This window comes from Podarcis muralis, chromosome Z, assembly GCF_964188315.1.
Source record: "Podarcis muralis chromosome Z, rPodMur119.hap1.1, whole genome shotgun sequence".
NCBI classification, from domain to species: domain Eukaryota; kingdom Metazoa; phylum Chordata; class Lepidosauria; order Squamata; family Lacertidae; genus Podarcis; species Podarcis muralis.
In genome coordinates, this window is record NC_135673.1 from 14,552,033 (window position 1) to 14,569,746 (window position 17,714).

The following is a 17,714-nucleotide window of genomic DNA, read 5'->3' on the forward strand; positions in this document are numbered from 1 at the left end:
CATGATCCTTCCAGGCATGACCTGCTTACCCTATCTTAAAATAAGCAAGGTCAAGATGTCAGGCCCTCAATATATTGCTGGACTCCCAGCTCCCATCATCCTTAGCCATTGGCCATACTGGCTAGAACTGATGCTCATTGGGAGGCTAGTGAGATTTGGAGATCCACAGATGTTCCCCATTCCTGATGCAAAAGATCATAGTAGCCCAGTGTGGAGCCAAGAGCTTCTGCGATGAGGTTTGGCTCCAGATAGATTCCTGGGGCCCTGCAGAAACTTACATTTGCTCTGGTATAACTACTGCTATTACGGGACGCGGGAGGCGCTGTGGGTAAAAGCCTCAGCGCCTAGGGCTTGCCAATCGAAAGGTCGCGGTTCGAATCCCCGCGGCGGGGTGCGCTCCCGCTGCTCGGTCCCAGCACCTGCCAACCTAGCAGTTCGAAAGCACCCCTGGGTGCAAGTCGATAAATAGGGACCGCTTACCAGCGGGAAGGTAAACAGCGTTCCGTGTGCTGCGCTGGCTCGCCAGATGCAGCTATGTCACGCTGGCCACGTGACCCGGAAGTGTCTCCGGACAGCGCTGGCCCCCGGCCTCTTGAGTGAGATGGGCGCACAACCCTAGAGTCTGGCAAGACTGGCCCGTACGGGCAGGGGTACCTTTACCTTTACCTTAACTACTGCTATTAGTAAGGGGGACTATTTTCTTCCCAGGAGATAATTTGCAAAATATGCTGTAAACAGATCCAGAGACTTAAAGACTTAAAGATTCTAGCTATGAAGGCCTTCTAGTTCTCTTAGATCAGGGATGAAAAATCTGGTGCCCTCCAGATGTTGTTGGGCTCCCAACTCCTACCAACCTTAGCCAGCATAGCCAGTAGTCAGGGACAATTGGAGTTCAACAGCATCTGGAGGGCCAAAGAAGCCACACACCCCCATCCCTGATCTAGGATACCAAACAAGGACATTCTATACCCTAGGAATAGCCCCAAAGAGTAAAGAACTGGACCCCAGAATGGACCCCTAAACAGTGGCAGCTGAGCAATCAACCCAGCTGGTTGCATTCCCCTTTTCATGCGGCTAAAGCACTCTTTGCATGCAGTTCCTCTCCCTGCAAGGTGCCTTTTATTGCAACAGCCCCTGACATTGTATAGTATGCCAGAGAGAAGCTTGATTTCCCACCCACATATTTTCCTGCTCCTTTTGCTTCCACAGATTGTGAATGTTACGGTCACTCTAATCGCTGCAGCTTCATTGACTTCCTGAACCTAGTGACCTGCATCAGCTGCAAACACAACACTAGGGGGCAGCACTGCCAGCACTGCCGGCTGGGCTACTATCGCAATAGCTCCGCAGAGCTGGATGATGAGAATGTATGTGTGGGTGAGTAGTGCTCAGTTTTGCTCAAAAGCCATGAAGCCTCCTTGTTGGTGTTGGTGTTACAGGTAGAGACCCTTCCTATTGTTTATCTCAGTGGCTATCCAAAGATGAGGGAACCTGTGGCCTTCTAAATGTTGCTTAAATACAAGGTCCCATCCCTGGCAGGGTCCTCCAGATGTTGGTGGACACCCAACTCCCATCAGCCAGCATGGAAAACAGGGATGGTGGTTGGGTAGTGTAGCCAAACATCTGGAAGATCTGGGGTTTCCCATTCCTAGTTTAAAGCTGGCTGGGATAGTTCAGTCCATAAAGCATGAGACTCTTAATCTCAGGGTTGTGGGTTTGAGCCCTATGTTGGACAAAAGATTATTGCATTGCAGGGGGTTGGACTAGGTGAGCCCTGTGGTTCCTTCTTGCTCTACAATTCTAAGATTGTAATTGCCCTAAAGCAGGAGTAGCTCACCTGTTGCCCTCTAGGTATTGCTGGACTCCAATTCTCATCAACCTCAGCCACCTTAGGCTTTGGTCAGAAATGATGGGAGTTGTTGCCCAGCAACATCCATAGACCCATAGGTTCCTCTTCCTGGCTTTAAGTGGTGATGGACTGCCAAACCAATTGAGTGAGTTTGTGCGTGTGTGGTGCCTCCCCCTTAACTTACTATTGTTATTTTTTTTACCCTTTTCTGCCCATGCATCTTGTTAAGTGACTTCCATGATTAAAAACAAATCAAACATTGATACTTAGAGAACAACTCCTGCTATAAAAATGAAACAACTTCATGACAGCTGCAGATGAAAACCAACCTAACTTTGGCAATGGTCAAGCTCAAAATCCCTAGCTTTTGCCTAAATGTTGACATCTCAATAAGAAATGCTTCTGCATTGGAGTTGTTTTCAGGTGTTTTAATTGTTCCATCGTTTATGTGTTTGCTGCCCTGGGCTAGCTTTGGAGAAAGGCTGAAATACAATTTCAGTAAATAATAGTAATTATTAATACTACTACAAATCATCATCATAGCTGTGACTTCACAAAAACCTAGTCTTTTTGAGTGCTCATTCCTCCCCATTGACCTGGAAATCAGGAATTATTATTTTTAATCATTTTTATTTAATAAACCATATACAGTGGTACCCCGCAAGACGAATGCCTCGCAAGACGGAAAACCCGCAAGACGAAAGGGTTTTCTGTTTTGGAGGCGCTTCGCAAGACGAATTTCCCTATGGGCTTGCATCGCAAGACGAAAGCCCATAGGGAAATGCTGGCGGTCGGGAGCAAAGACTTTCGCCCACAGCCGGCCTTCAGAAGAGGACCTCTTCTGAAGGCCGGCGGGGGGCAAAAGTCTTTGCTCCCCCCCGCCTGCCTTCCCCCCGCCTGCCGGGGGCGATCTTAAAATGCTGGCGGGCGGGAGCGAAGCGTTCGCTGCCGACCCCCAGCATTTTAAAATCTCCAAGGGACAGCAGAGAAGTCTCTGTCCCGGGGAGGTTTTAAAATGCTGGGGGTCGGGAGCGAAGCGCTGCCGACCCCCAGCATTTTAAAATCTCCCCGTGTCCCGGGGAGGTTTTAAAATGCTGGGGGTCGGGAGCGAAGCGCTGCCGACCCCCTGCATTTTAAAATCTCCCCGTGTCCCGGGAAGGTTTTAAAATGCTGGGGGTCGGCAGCCCGACCCCCAGCATTTTAAAATCTTCCCGGGACACGGGGAGATTTTAAAATGCTGGGGGTCGGCAGCGCTTCGCTCCCGACCCCCAGCATTTTAAAACGCTGTTCCGAAGGGGGGGGGGACACCTGCCCCAGCCGCCCCACTTCGGAAAGCTGTTCCGAAGCGGGGAGGGAGGGCGGGGACATCTGCCCCAGCCGCCCCACTTCGGAAAGCTGTTCCGAAGCGGGGAGGGGGGGCGGGGACACCTGCCCCAGCCGCCCCACTTCGGAAAGCTGTTCCGAAGCGGGGAGGGGGGGCGGGGACATCTGCCCCAGCCGCCCCACTTCGGAAAGCTGTTCCGAAGCGGGGAGGGGGGGCGGGGACATCTGCCCCAGCCGCCCCACTTCGGAAAGCTGTTCCGAAGCGGGGGGGGGGGCGGGGACACCTGCCCCAGCCGCCCCACTTCGGAAAGCTGTTCCGAAGCGGGGAGGGGGGGCGGGGACATCTGCCCCAGCCGCCCCACTTCGGAAAGCTGTTCCGAAGCGGGGAGGGGGGGCGGGGACATCTGCCCCAGCCGCCCCACTTCGGAAAGCTGTTCCGAAGCGGGGAGGGGGGGCGGGGACATCTGCCCCAGCCGCCCCACTTCGGAAAGCTGTTCCGAAGCGGGGAGGGGGGGCGGGGACACCTGCCCCAGCCGCCCCACTTCGGAAAGCTGTTCCGAAGCGGGGAGGGGGGGCGGGGACACCTGCCCCAGCCGCCCCACTTCGGAAAGCTGTTCCGAAGCGGGGAGGGGGGGCGGGGACACCTGCCCCAGCCGCCCCACTTCGGAAAGCTGTTCCGAAGCGGGGAGGGGGGGCGGGGACATCTGCCCCAGCCGCCCCACTTCGGAAAGCTGTTCCGAAGCGGGGAGGGGGGACGGGGACATCTGCCCCAGCCGCCCCACTTCGGAAAGCTGTTCCGAAGTGGGGAGGGGGGGCGGGGACACCTGCCCCAGCCGCCCCACTTCGGAAAGCTGTTCCGAAGCGGGGCGGGGGCGGGAACACCTTCTGAAGGCGGGCGGGGGGCGAAAGTCTTTGTCCCCCCTGCCTGCCTTCCCAGGGGCTTTTAAATCGCCTCGGAGAGCGGAGAAGTCCTCCGCTGTCCCGGGGTTTTTTAAAATGCTGGGGGTGGGAAGAAAAGCCCTTGTTCCCCCCCCCCCCCAGCCTTCAGAAGAGGTCCGGGGACAGACTGTCCCCGGACCTGGTCTGAAGGCGGTTTCCCTAGGAACGCATTAATTGATTTTCAATGCATTCCTATGGGAAACCGTGCATCGCAAGACGAAAAAACCGCAAGACGAAGAGACTTGCGGAACGAATTAATTTCGTCTTGCGAGGCACCACTGTACACTTCTTCTTCTTCCATACCTCAGTGGTTTACAAAATGAATCCAGCATGGGGTCACTTCTTCTCCCATTTTCTTTGCCCATAGCTGGAGGACAGACTCTCTTTAACTGATAATACATAATACTTCACTTACTTCAGAATGTGGTACGCTATCCTTATTGAATTTGAGGTTTCCCCTGCTCATTCTGCAGCTCATTCTGCCCCAAAGCCCTACCCTGCCAGCCCCACTGCTGATATCCCCTCTTTATGTTGAGGATCAGTTGCCTCAATGCACTCCACGTGGGGCTAGCTTTGAAGGTAACTCGGAAACTACAACAAATCCAGTATGCAGTAGCTGGACTGGTGACTGGAAGTGACAGCCAGGACCATATTGCACTGTTCCTAAAGGATCTACACTGGCTTCCAGTACGTTTCTGTGCACAATTCCAAGTATTGGTGCTGATCTTTAAAGCCCTACATGGCTTCGGCCCAGTATACCTGAAGGAGTGTCTCCACCCCCATCGTTCAGCCCGGACACTGAGGTCCACCTCCGAAGGCTTTCTGGCGGTTCCCTCATTGTGAGAAGCAAAGCTACCGGGAACCAGGAAGAGGGCCTTCTCAGGAGTTGTGCGTACCCTGTGGAATGCCCTCCTGTCAAATGTCAAGGAGATAAATAACTTTACAAGTTTTAGAAGACATCTGAAGGCAGCCCTGTATAGTGAAGTTTTTAATGTTTGATGTTTTATTATGTCCATATATCTGTTGGAAGCCACCCAGAGTGTTTGGGGTGACCCAGTCAGACAGATGGGGTACAAATAATAACATTATTATTATAATCACCATATTTTTAACCCCGTAAGACTCACTTTTTTCCTCCTAAAAAATAAGGGGAAATGTCTGTGCGTCTTATGGAATGAATGTGGTCATAGCTGGCTCCCTTTCCAGCCCCGCCCCCTTGCCCAGGCCTCCATTGTTGAATGTTCTGCAGAGGCTGTTTGTCTCCCCAGTGACATGTGACTGGTTGATTAGATTATCATCTGGAAACTGTAGAAACGGCTCCCTTTCCTTTCCTAAAGAAGCTGCAGAACTGTGAGCTGAACCCCATAAAAACAGGATTTTTTTTCCCTTTGCAAAGTAAGCTCAACAATTTTGAGCTGATCCTCAAAAAAAGGGGGCTTTTCCCCTTTGCCAAGGAAGCTGCACAACTGTGAGCTGATCCAAAAAAATCAGGGCTTTCCCCCTTTCCTCCTCTAAAAACTAGGTGTGTCTTATGGTCAGGTGCATCTTATTGAGCGAAAAATAAAATATGGTATTTGGAAAAGGAACCAGACATTAAGCAGGAATTTCATGTGGTCCCTGAACAACCCCGATCTACGCTGACACAGCTTTTCTTTTTGTCCTGTTTTGTTCCTTCTGCACTGTTTTGGCTTTGACAGATTGCAACTGCAACCGTATAGGCTCAGTGGCCAACCGCTGCAACGAGACCGGCTACTGTGACTGCAAAGAAGGTGTCACCGGGCCAAAGTGTGATGACTGTCTGCCCGGCTACTACTGGAGACAAGGCTGCTTTCGTAAGCATCACTGTTCACCTGTAGCACAGGGGAAAGCTCTCCCACTTGGGCAAGCAGCAAAAGGGGGCACAGAGCTCAATGACAGCAGGAGATGGCTGGGAACAAAGGAAGCTGCCTTACAGCAAGTTAAGCCAATGCCCCCTCTATCTCATTATTGTCCGCACTAGGTGTGAGGAGCTTTCAGCCCTCCAGATGTGGATGAATTACAACTCCCATCAGCCCCAGCAACCATGGCCAATGTCCACAGATGATGGTGGTGGGAGTTGCAATTCAGCAACATCTGGAGTGTCAAAGGTTTCCTGTACCTGGTCTACATGGACTGGCAGCAAGTCCCCAGGTTCTCATGTAGGTGCCTTTCTCAACGCTCCCTAGAAATGCTGGAGATTGCACCTGGGGCATTCTGCATGCAGGTCATCGGTTCTACTGATGAGCTATAGGTCTCCTGATGAACATATGGAGCTGCCTTCTACTGAGTCAGACCATTCGTCCATTAGCTCAGTATTGTCTACACCAGTGGTTTTCAACCTTTTTGAGTAGGTGCCCTTGAGTAACCACATTCTTTCTGTGGCTCGCCTGGGGTTCCATTACAGGATGTGTGTAAGTGGGGATTTACCCCGTTCCGCACCCACCCCACCCTGTTCCGGTGCAGTTTTTGGCATGCAGGTAAGTGAAAGTGCACGTGCTGACAGGAACACAAGCAATGCCACTGCTCTATAGGGGGACCAAGCCTTTCACAAAATTAGTGTTTGCATGGGGGCGCGGAGGGCAAAACAAGATACAGATCAGAAGCAGAAATCTTTTGTTATTGCAGGGAAGGGAAGTGAGAAACACACAGCGCAAGACACACATGCAGACATGGTCCTTTCCTGCAACATTCTCCTTGCCCTACAAAGCTGGGTGACTGTTAAACAAAAGAAGGGTTGCTGGGAGGGGGAGCGGAAGAGGGGGAGATGTTGGGGGTGGAAGGAGAGAGAAACAAGGAGACACTCCACCACTTTCAGTAAGTTTTCCAAATATTACACATAAAATTCCGATACATATTATTTTAAAAAAATATTTTCTATTCTCTATTTCCCAACCCCTCTCCCCCCTTTTTTATCCCCCCCCCCACTTTGCTGCACCCTATCTTTACTCTTTTTTATCATAATCATAACACAATAATCTTGATATATTTCCATTGCTCATAGTTCGAAACATGGTTGCAGGTTCTTCACATTTTAATATTTCCTCAAATAATCTGAAAAGGACTTCCATTCTTAAAAAAAAAAGCCAAAAAATACCCAGTCATCATTAAATTATCTTATTTTAGCTGTTCTGATTCAAGTAAAGTCCATTACTTTACTTATTCATTCTTCTTTAGTGGGAACGTCTTTCTCTTTCCACTTCTGAGCATAGGCAGTGGTGTCCAAACTTTTTTCAAAGAGGGCCAGATTTGATGAAGTGAAGGGCCGTGAGGGCCGACCAAAGTTGTTACCCTTTTTTTAAGATTGAAGTTGTTGAGGTGTTTTTAGGATTTTACCCCAGGAGATAAACTGGCCAGATTAGACCCCTGAAACAGACTTTGGACATGCCATACAGTATCCTACCTGCTGTACATAAACAACTTAACCATCCTTTTTTGAATTTCTGTCCCTATAATCCCTAGCAGAAAAGATTCAGGTGTTTGTGGTATACTCACTTTAAACAATCTTTTTTATCTCATCATATATACCCTAGCTTTTTTACGTCCCCCACATATGAAAAAAAGGACTGTCTGCTTGTTTATACTTCCAGCAGTTATTCTTCTTATACATTTTAGATAATTTATCAGGTGTTAAATACCATCTATCATTTTGATATAATTCTCTTTTAAAGCATAGCAAGCGGTGAATTTCATGTCTACTTTCCACAACTTTCCCCATTCATTTCTATATTATGTCCTAAATCTTTAGCCCATTTTATCATTACCAATTTCACCATTTCATCTTTCGTCTCCCATTCTAATAATAGTTTATACATTTTTGAGATCAGTTCTTCTCCTCCTTCAAACACAATATTTTCGAAGTGATAGTGGGCAGCTTTGTCTAGTGCCCTTTGTGCACTTTTCTGTTAGCACTCCATTTACTATTATACTTGAAAACTGTTCTGTATATATTGCTGCTTTTATTCCTCTCACAGTTTTCTCCCCCAGCCCATAATATCCAATATTTTCCCCATAAAACTCTGCAAAACTTTATCAAACACCTTCTCTGCATCTAGAAAATCATTGCTAATTGCTTATCTTTTCTCTTTTCAAAATATTCTATAGCATTTAATACAATTCTAACATTGTCTTTTATTTGTCTTGTCGAGAGAAATCCAGCTTGATCTTCATGAATCCAGTCCTTTAAGACTAATTTAAGTCTTCTAGCTAATATTATTGCAAACAATTTATAATCACATTTGAGAAAGGAAATAGGTCTATAGTTCTTCACCTGGGTTGGATCTTGATCTCGTTTTGCTATCAACGTAATATTAGCGTGTTTTCAGGAGTCAGGCATTTTCCCTTGAAACATAATATTGTTCATACCCATTTGTAAAGGTTGGGCTAAACAGCCTCAAAACCTTTATAATAACAAGCAGTTAGGATGTCTGGCTGTGGCACTCTATTAGTCTTTGGATCATTTATTGCTTGGTTCACTTCCATTGCTGAAATAGGGAGATTCAATACATCCCTTTGTTCTTTTGTCAAGGTTGGCAACTTCCTTTCTTTCAAATATCTGCCCATTGCATCTAGGTCCTCTTTACCACCTTGATATAACACTGAATAATATTTTAAAACCATCTTTATTAGTTTTTCATTATATGTTATTCCTCCATCTATAGACAGTATATCAGATTCAATTTCCTCTCTTTTTCAATTGCCAGGCCAGCAGCCTTCCTGGCTTGTTAGCAAATTCAAAATGCGTCTGCTTCAAACATTTCAGCTTTTGTTTCATCTCTTGGTTTAGTAATACTGATAGCTGAGTTTATAACAGTCTTATCATTTGTACCAGTTTATTATCACTAGGTTTATCAACGAAATACTTTTCACAATTTGCTATTTCTTGTAATAAGCCTTACATCTTTTATTTATTTATTTTTTTGCATTTTCAATTTTACAAACAAGAACACAAAAAAGCAAAATACAAGCATCATATTCCCTTTGACTTCCCTCCCACCTTTTGGTGGATCCTTACGTTATAATTTTCATTCTGCATCTCCTCACTAACTTCAATTATTGTAAGTCCTCGGTCCATCCATAATTCAAATTTTTACCTACTAATGAATGTAATTGTTTACAATAGTTTTTCAAATACATTATAAACTTTCCCCATTCTTGTTAAAATTTTATTCTTCCTGGCTCCTGATTCTTCTTGTAAAGGTAAAGGTAAAGGGACCCCTGACCATTAGGTCCAGTCGTGGCCGACTCTGGGGTTGCGGCACTCATCTCACTTTATTGGCCGAGGGAGCTGGCGTACAGCTTCCGGATCATGTGGCCAGCATGATTAAGCCACTTCTGGCAAACCAGAGCAGCACACTTCTTGTAAGTTTTACCAATTCAGCGTAGTTCATTGATGTTATCTGCCACTCTTCCTTCGTCAGAACTGTATCTTCTTTCCATCTCTGGGCTAACAAAATTCGGGCAGCTGTGGTCGCATACATGAACAATTTCTTCTGGTCCTTCAGAATCGCCGCACCTAGAATTCCTAAAAGAAAATGTCTTACATATTTTTGATAAGTGCTTTGTTATATAAAGAAGCCTCTGACAACCACATTCCCAGCATCCCATACTGTATTTAAATCTGTACTTTTCCCAAAATTTAACTCAAAGAAGTCAGTCATACATGTAAATCCCTTTTGCTTTATCTCAGTCTTTCTTAACAAGCTGTCATTCAGCACCCTTCTAAAAGCAGTATTCCGTTGGCCTTTGATAATAGCAAATATCAAATTATGGTCTTGGTTGTATTTCAGTTTTCTTAAAACCAGATACTATGGGTTTTGATGCCCATAACATGCTATTTTTTAGAGGCTCTATTTGCTGGCTGAATGATCTATGAAATCTGTAACCAATGGGAATTTAAATCTCCATACATATTGCAGATCTGTATTTTGTGCCATCTCAAAAAACACCTTTGGTAACTTACCCTCTGAAACCACATTGGGTGTAGTTGCTCTGTCCATATCCCCTGAAACCATATGACATTTCCATCGTATTTTTCAGAGTAGATAGTCCAGCTTTTTACAAAATTCTTTTTTCTCATTTGGTGCATAAAGTTCCACCAACAGAATTTTACGTCCCACTATTGTAATTTCCACACCTATTATTCTCCCTTCATCTTTAAAAACTTGTTTCAGTTCCAATTTTGGATTCACATATAACACCACGCCTATCTTTTTTTTTGCTTTATCCGATGCAATAAATCCACACACACACATACACATATATAATTTTCTCATTTTACATACATTTTAACAAAAGAAAATACAGATGTATACAAAAACAATCTACATTTCCTTCAGCTTCCTCCCCTCCTTTCTGTGGTTACAAGGAAGCCCTGTTTAGGGAAGTTTTTAAGGCTTGGAGTTTTATTCTGTTTAATGTTCTGTTGAAAGCCGCCCAGAGTGGCTGGGGAAACCCAGCCAGATGGACGGGGTATAAATTATTATTATTATTATTATTATTATTATTATTATTATTATTATTATTATTATATCTTTCATCTCAATGTAATAGATTCTTGACCTATTTTTTATTTATTAAAAAATTTTCTAGGAGTCCTTTTGATATGTTCTCTTGCAGACAAATTATATTCAGTTTTTGTTTTAACAAAACATGAGGTCTTTAAATGTTACTATTGAATCCATTTACATTCCATGATACTAATTTATAAGCCATTATTTTGAAATTTTAAAGTCCTTTTCTCACAGAATTGTGTGGTTCCTTTGTATCTTGCTGTTCTTCTCCAGTTGTTCTACTTCTGTTTCCAACTGTTTCTTCCAGGAATCTTGCGGTTTTTGAAAATCTGCACATCTTTATCTCTTAGTTTTGTAAGTAAAACTCAGTCCCTCTGGGTATTCCTATCTAAACGGTACCTTCTGTTTCTTCAATGCCTCAACCAAAAATCTGTGTTCCTTTCTCTTGTTTAGGATCCTTGATGGGATTTCCTTGAGAATTCTAATCCTCTGAACATCTATTTTTAGATGGTTTTGAAAACGAGTTTGTAGAATTTTATATCTCAGCGCTCTTGAAGTAAATTGCACCAAACAGTCCCATGGGAGTTTCTTAGCTCTCACATATGATTATTTAATTCTATAATCTCTGTCTATCAAATTCTCCATCATCTCTGGTGGTAGTTGTAAAAAAAAGACGCAAATTCCTTTCCTTTCCTTAAAATCTTCTTCCCAAAGCTCCAGGAAACCTCTAAATCTTTTTTAAAAAAACAATTCTTCTTGATACGTCTCTAAGACTGCAATCTTGTCCTCTAAGGTTTCTTTTTCAGCCTGGACAGCTTACACCTGATCTTGAACTTCTCCTCTGCATCTTTTTGTATCTTGGCTCTCCTCAGAAAGTTTTTTAACTGACCCTTCCAGAGATGTTGTCCTTTTAGCCAAGTCTCTTAATGTCACTGGCACAATCTTTAATGTTCTTCGATAACTCAGTCAATGCTAAAGTATTTTGTTCTAGAGGTAAATGAACTCCCATCAAAATCTCACTGGAATCACCTTCAGCTGGCAGTGACGCTTTTCTGCCACCGGCCTTCGCCATTTACGACCTTGAATCTATCATATCCCTGTTTTACCACCAGATGGTAGTATACCCTCAAAAAATATTTATTGCGTTCCACACTGATCTTCTCTTGTCATGCATGACCTTATTTCGCCACAAGACGGTAGTATTACATATATTTTCTAAGAATATATGTCTGTTTACATTCCACAGTGCTCTTTTCCCATGATCCCAATCCCCAAATCTTTGGAACACAGCAAAGGATCCCTGTGGACTCATTGCACCAAACTCAAGTATTTATATTGTAACAAACGGAGTCCTTTCACTACAATTATTAATTGAAAACAATCATGGTAGAAACAGTTCTTTATATAATTATTAGTTTATGTCCTTCTAACCACTCCTTTCTTTAGCAACCCAGTGTTACTGTAACTCATCTTAAATCAGCACACATTCCGTTTTAATAATCAAGCTCCTTTCGGTATAATTGTGAGGAATTGGGGTAAAGAAGGTCTTATCAAATGTTTGTAGAGAAATCTCCCTGCATCATTTGCCACTCCTGTTACTCACGGCAACAAGATGTTACTTTACTTAAAGTTCTTTAGACCCAGCACACAGATTTGTTTTGCAGCTTGTTGTTCACCATTTTCAATGGGCTGGTGCCTTCACCTCATCTTTGTAGTTTTACAGTCCAAATTAATTAGGATAGAAGAGAAAAGAGCCACTTCATGAACAGCCTGGCGCGGCTATTCCTGAGGAATCATCAATGGAGTACCTGAATGGCCCCTTGTACCCATCTCAGACAGCGTCCTCCAGCATCACTTACAATGGGGAGGGCCTCTTTTCGTGCTGTGGGCACCCTACACCCCCCCCCCGGTAACTCCTGGAGGGAACAAGGATGTGGTGTGGTCACTGCCATTTTAAAATCCCTCACAGTCCCGTCCCCCATCCCCCCCCCCCCCGGCAGAAGAGTTGGCTTGCTCGCCTGCTAGCTGCCCTGGAAGTCCATTTTGGTTTCTCTTCTTTCCATATTGCTGCATTGCAAATTTAAGCATGGGACCTAGGTGTAAGAAAATCTGGAAGCAGGAAGAATAAAATAGCAGGCAACATTAGGCCAAAACAGACATCAGTTGCCCATAATTACTGGCAGTCATTAGGAGAATGCCATCGGTGTTGACGCCTGCTTTGATTTCACAGTTTTATATCTTATTTTTAATCCCCCTTTCTTTTTTCATTTATTGCAAGTTCTTTTGTTGGGCAGCATGCAAGTAATGGCCGCAAATAAATTGGAGCCAGGTTGGGTTTTATTTCAGCCCTGAGACAACCCTGGAGAGGACCAAACTTTGTGGCTTTTGGGTTGCTGCTAATATTACCCAAGTAAAGGCTCTGGAGTAAATTAAATGTGTTACAGACTCCTCCATCTCTGTCTAAATATGTGGCTTTGCAATCAAGCAAAGAGCTCTGGTTGCCCCATTTTGAAGAGCTACAAAAACTGAAGGAAAGGAATAATGATCAAACCTACCAGAGGGGCTGGGGCAACTTCAGGGTTTCAAATCCTCCACGCTGGGTATGAATCTCACTGGGTGTGACCTTGGGGGCCAGTCACTGCTTTTCAGCCTGGCCTACCTTGCAGAAGGGGGAGGTGGGGGGGAAGAACCATGTACACTACCTTGAGCTCCCTGTAAAACAGATGGATATCATTGTGGTAACACACACACACACACACACACACACACACACACACACACAGTTGGGACTTACTTGCAGGTAGTAGGGATGAAAACTGCAATTCTTCCAGAGCAGGGAATAAAGAACCCTTTCCACAAATGGCACCCTTCTCTCATCCACCTCCAACACACACACACACACACACACACACACACACACACAACTTTAGCCATCTAGGTGCCTGCATGTACTGTTGGTATTTACTTGTAAGTAGAAGGCAAGCACCAGAGCAGTAAATAAGGCAAACTTCCCACTTTGCATAGGCTGCTCCATAACTGGATTCCTCCTGGCTGGAGCAGGAGCAAGAGTCAGGCCGGGCTGGGGAGAGAGACAGAGAGATAGATTGAGAGAGAGAGATTGCAGATATGCAGGAAGGACGGCTGATGTGAAAGGGGGAGAGAGAGAGAGAGAGGAGGAGGGCCCTCCTGCGGCACCCCTGACCAAACATCAAGTCACTCAAGAGTGCCGATGCACACAGGTTGAAAACCTCTGGTCTACACGGACTGACAGTAAGTCTCCAGGTTTCCACCCCATCCCCTGGACGTGTCAGGGATTGTAACTTGACCCATCCTCATGCAACATAGGTCTGGCCCTTGAGGAATAGAATGATAAGAAGCTGCCTTATACTGTGTGAGGCCACTGTTCCAAATAGCCCAGTATCCTCTACATTGCCTGGCTGCAGCTCACTGGGGTTTCAGGCACAGTTTCTCTTCTAGTCCTACCTGGAGATGCTGGATACTGAACCTGGGGTCTTCCACATGCCAAGTGGATGTGCAGAAGTTCCCAGCATCAATTCCTAGCAGCTCCAATTAACAATTCTGGGTAGCAGATGTAGGAAGGATGTGAGACAGACACACAAGGCAGCAGAACAGGCAAGACGGACAGGAGCTACAGCAAGGGTGGCAAACCTGTAGCCCTTCTAATGTTGCTAGACTTCCAACTCCTATCTGCCCCTGCTAGCACAACCAGTGCTGAGGGTGAATCATAGCTCAGAGATAGAGCGCGTGCTTTGCACGTGGAACAGGCAGAAGAAATCTCACGAGCCCCAGCAGTATAGTCGGGGAACAGGGAGAGCCTTCCAGAGGGTGCTGCATTTCACATTAAAATGCAGGGGACCTTCCTCCTCCTTCTGCTAGGTGATGCCCTGGCCTTTAGCCCCAGAGTTCTGCCCTGGTGCCATCATTCTCTTGCCTCCAAATCAGACTGGAAAAGGCATTAGACTAGGAATGATGGTTGTGGTGGTGAGAGTGTCAGACTAGGACTTTGGAGGCCAGGGCACGAATCCCTACTCAACTGTCAAGCTTAGAATGACCCTGAGCTAGTCACTGTCTCTCTGCCTAACCTATCTCCCAGTGTTGTGATGAGGATAGAATACAGCAGGAGAACCATGTACAGCACCTTAAGAGCCTTGGAGGAGAGGGGGAATATGAATGTATTAACAGTGGTGATGATGATCATGACAGTGAGACTCCTGCCCCAGGAAGGAGCTAGCAGGCAATAAGAATTGCATAACAAGTTAACCATCCCTGACCAAGATAACCAACTTCGTCCAGAGTTGTGGTTTGTGTAGGGTTTCAAGAAAGTGGGGAGGAGCCAAGGGGGTTCCCCCACACGAACAGAGTTCAGCCGCTCTCCCTGCCTCTCTTTCCACAGCTAATGTGTGCGACGAGGAGCTGTTGATTTGCCAGAATGGGGGCACTTGTTATGACAACCAGCGCTGTCTCTGCCCACCCAACTTCAGGGGTGTCCTCTGTGAGCAATCCAAATGTGAGGGAGAAAACAAGGAATGTGACTCTGCCTCAAGCACGTACCTCAACCTCTCGGCCTTCCTCATCAGCGTGCTGGGCCTGCAGCTGCAACACTTTTTGGACCTTTGAAGCCCAGGAAACCAGGGGGAGGGGGGGAAAATGCCTCATGGAAGGACAAGAGGGGAAGGAGGGAGGGTGCTCACAAGTTAAGGGAGCAGGGGGTTGTCTCTCTCTCTCTCTCTCCCCACCACCAGCCTCTCTTTCCTCCATCCAACAGGGAAGTGGGGAGAGAAGCAGAAGGTATTCAAGGGACTGTATTCTCCCCCTTCTGCCCAAGTAGCTGAGGACCCCGGCTGGAGGCAGCTGCAACATTTCAGAGGCAGAACTGACTCTTATCACTGGGAAGAAACAAGGTGCCACGACTTTGGGGTGGGGCAGTGGCGCTGGCAAAAGACTTGCCTCGCTTCCTCTTTCTGTTCAAGGGTGACCTTGCGACCCCCGTTCCACTTTGCACAGGAGGAATCTGCCAAACGAAAACATGCCACAATCCTCTGGCGCTTAGTTGCTTGGCTATCTCTCCTCTGTCCCTTTTCCTTTCCTCCTTACTCTTATTGTTTTGGAAGTAGCCCTCCTAACAGAGACTGGCAGCTATAGAAAGTCCAGGCTGCGGGGCAGGGAACCTGCAAGATTATACCCACCTTGCATCATCAGCCTGCTCCAGCCCAGGCCTAGAATTATATTGTTGCCTACAAATCAAGTTGCTGAATTTATTAAGTTTTTGTACTTTTTTCAGTTTTTATTCCGTTGGTTGTGAGTCTTCGATTCCCCCCTCCCCCTTTTCTCGCACTCAAAACCAGAAGTGAACAAGGCCTCTGTATCGCGACAAAAAGTGTAATGTGTGTTATCCAGGCTTCACCGTATAGTTTACGGTTCTCAAATACTTTTTATTTTGGTAGAGAATTATTTTTGTTTGGATTATAAATGTTCTAAAGAGAGAGAGAAGAAGAAGAAGAAAAAGATGAACCACCACAGCCTCTAGAGACACATCTTACCATAAGTGTTATGGTGTAATAATCCTACTACAGTAAAGCAACCTAATAACTGCTGCCCGGTCTCAGTTTTTTCCCACCTTCCCACACACTCTCTTAATTTACTGATAAGAGCCTTACCAAAAAAAGGAAAGAAGCAGAAGCAGATAAAAGTCTCGTTGCATTTTCATGACACCAAAGACTTACGCACAACTGCTGGCGGGCTGTTGGGAATGAACACACAGGTTTCTTTTCAAGACTCATATAACAGAATGCATTTCTGCAATTTCTCCCTAATTATTTTTACGCTGGTAGCCCAAGGACTGCTAATACGCACGGCATCAAAAGCAAATCTGGTTCTACTTGTGTTCCTATAGTAAGGGAGGGGAAGATGAGCAACAAAACACTGGGAGGAGTGTTCTTGCTTAGAGTGGCCTCCAGTGCTGTAGGCTACACCCAAGGGCATTGTAGTCCGGCACCATATTGGCTACTTTCTGTGTATGGGATCAAGAACATCAGTTAACCCACCATTCTGGATTTTATTCTCCCTTTCCAACTGATTCAGCATTGCATCTCAGATCATGTCAGGAGACTTGACCCCTTAAAATTTTTGGAAGTGGTTTTTTTGGGGGGGCAGACTATGCCTGTGAACCTCAAGGACAAAGCTCTGTTAGACCTCATGGCTTGTCTGGGGTGGGGGGGGGGGGACGGACCATGACTTAGCTTGCAGCAGCAGCAGCACATGACAAGCAAAGTGGCTGCAATCTCCTCTCCCGGAGTCCATGGTTAAGCTTAGCCTTATGTGCAAAGTGGGTCAATGCTATGCTAGACCTATGCGCAATAACCTCTGGTTCACCTCAGACAGGGCTAGGAACTGTGGTTTGAGGCCACAACCCCCTGAAAGCAGCCTTAAAAGGCAAGAAAGAAAAAGGTGCTTTTCCAAGCAGCTGCTGAGGCTTTGTCAAATCACGTTTTAAACGTTAGGATGAAAATGCACTTTGGCGACTCCTTGCCCAAGGCCTTCAGAGCACAAGAGCCACAGCTCACAGGAAAGGAGAATTCATGCCATGGGCAGCTGGAAGGTACACCTGAACTTAGCAAACTGAAGGTTCGTATCACACACTTTCTTTCTCGCACACCAATGTTTGCATTAGCAGTTACAAAGGGGTATGGGAGGAGGAAGGTTCTGCAGAACATCTGCTTCAAGATCTGCAAGGACCATTCTCAAAATATCTTTGCAATAGTTGCAGGAATGGGGGGACACATTCACACACCAAGCAATTCCTCAGACTCTGGGAGAAATCTGCTGCCCAACTCATTTTGTATAAAATTCCAGGATTCATTTTTCCTCTCCCCCATCCCCTTCCTAGCTTGAGATGAGTTTTAAGTCAAACTCCCCAGACAACTTATTCCAAGAGGAGTCCTTGTGAAAGCCATTCAGCTGCCGTGGAACAAGATAGCTGAGGGCTGGTTTACACACAAACACCCATCTCTTGGACTTCCATATCATCCAGAAGTCATGTGTGTGAATAGGTCATC

At 45.9% G+C, this 17,714-nt stretch overlaps 1 protein-coding gene across 5 annotated transcripts in view; it reads left to right on the plus strand.

The window, feature by feature from the left end:
* Positions 1-16,253, plus strand: part of NTNG2 (netrin G2) — a 123,710-nt gene extending 107,457 nt beyond the window's left edge. For all 5 annotated transcript variants that reach the window (XM_077922117.1, XM_077922119.1, XM_028715920.2 and 2 more), the window contains 3 exons: positions 1,210-1,377; positions 5,809-5,943; positions 15,053-16,253. In XM_077922117.1, coding sequence (XP_077778243.1) covers positions 1,210-1,377; positions 5,809-5,943; positions 15,053-15,276 — 527 coding nt within the window. In that variant the 3' untranslated portion in view covers positions 15,277-16,253. The remainder of the gene's footprint in view (positions 1-1,209; positions 1,378-5,808; positions 5,944-15,052) is intronic.
* Positions 16,254-17,714: the final 1,461 nt, after the last annotated feature.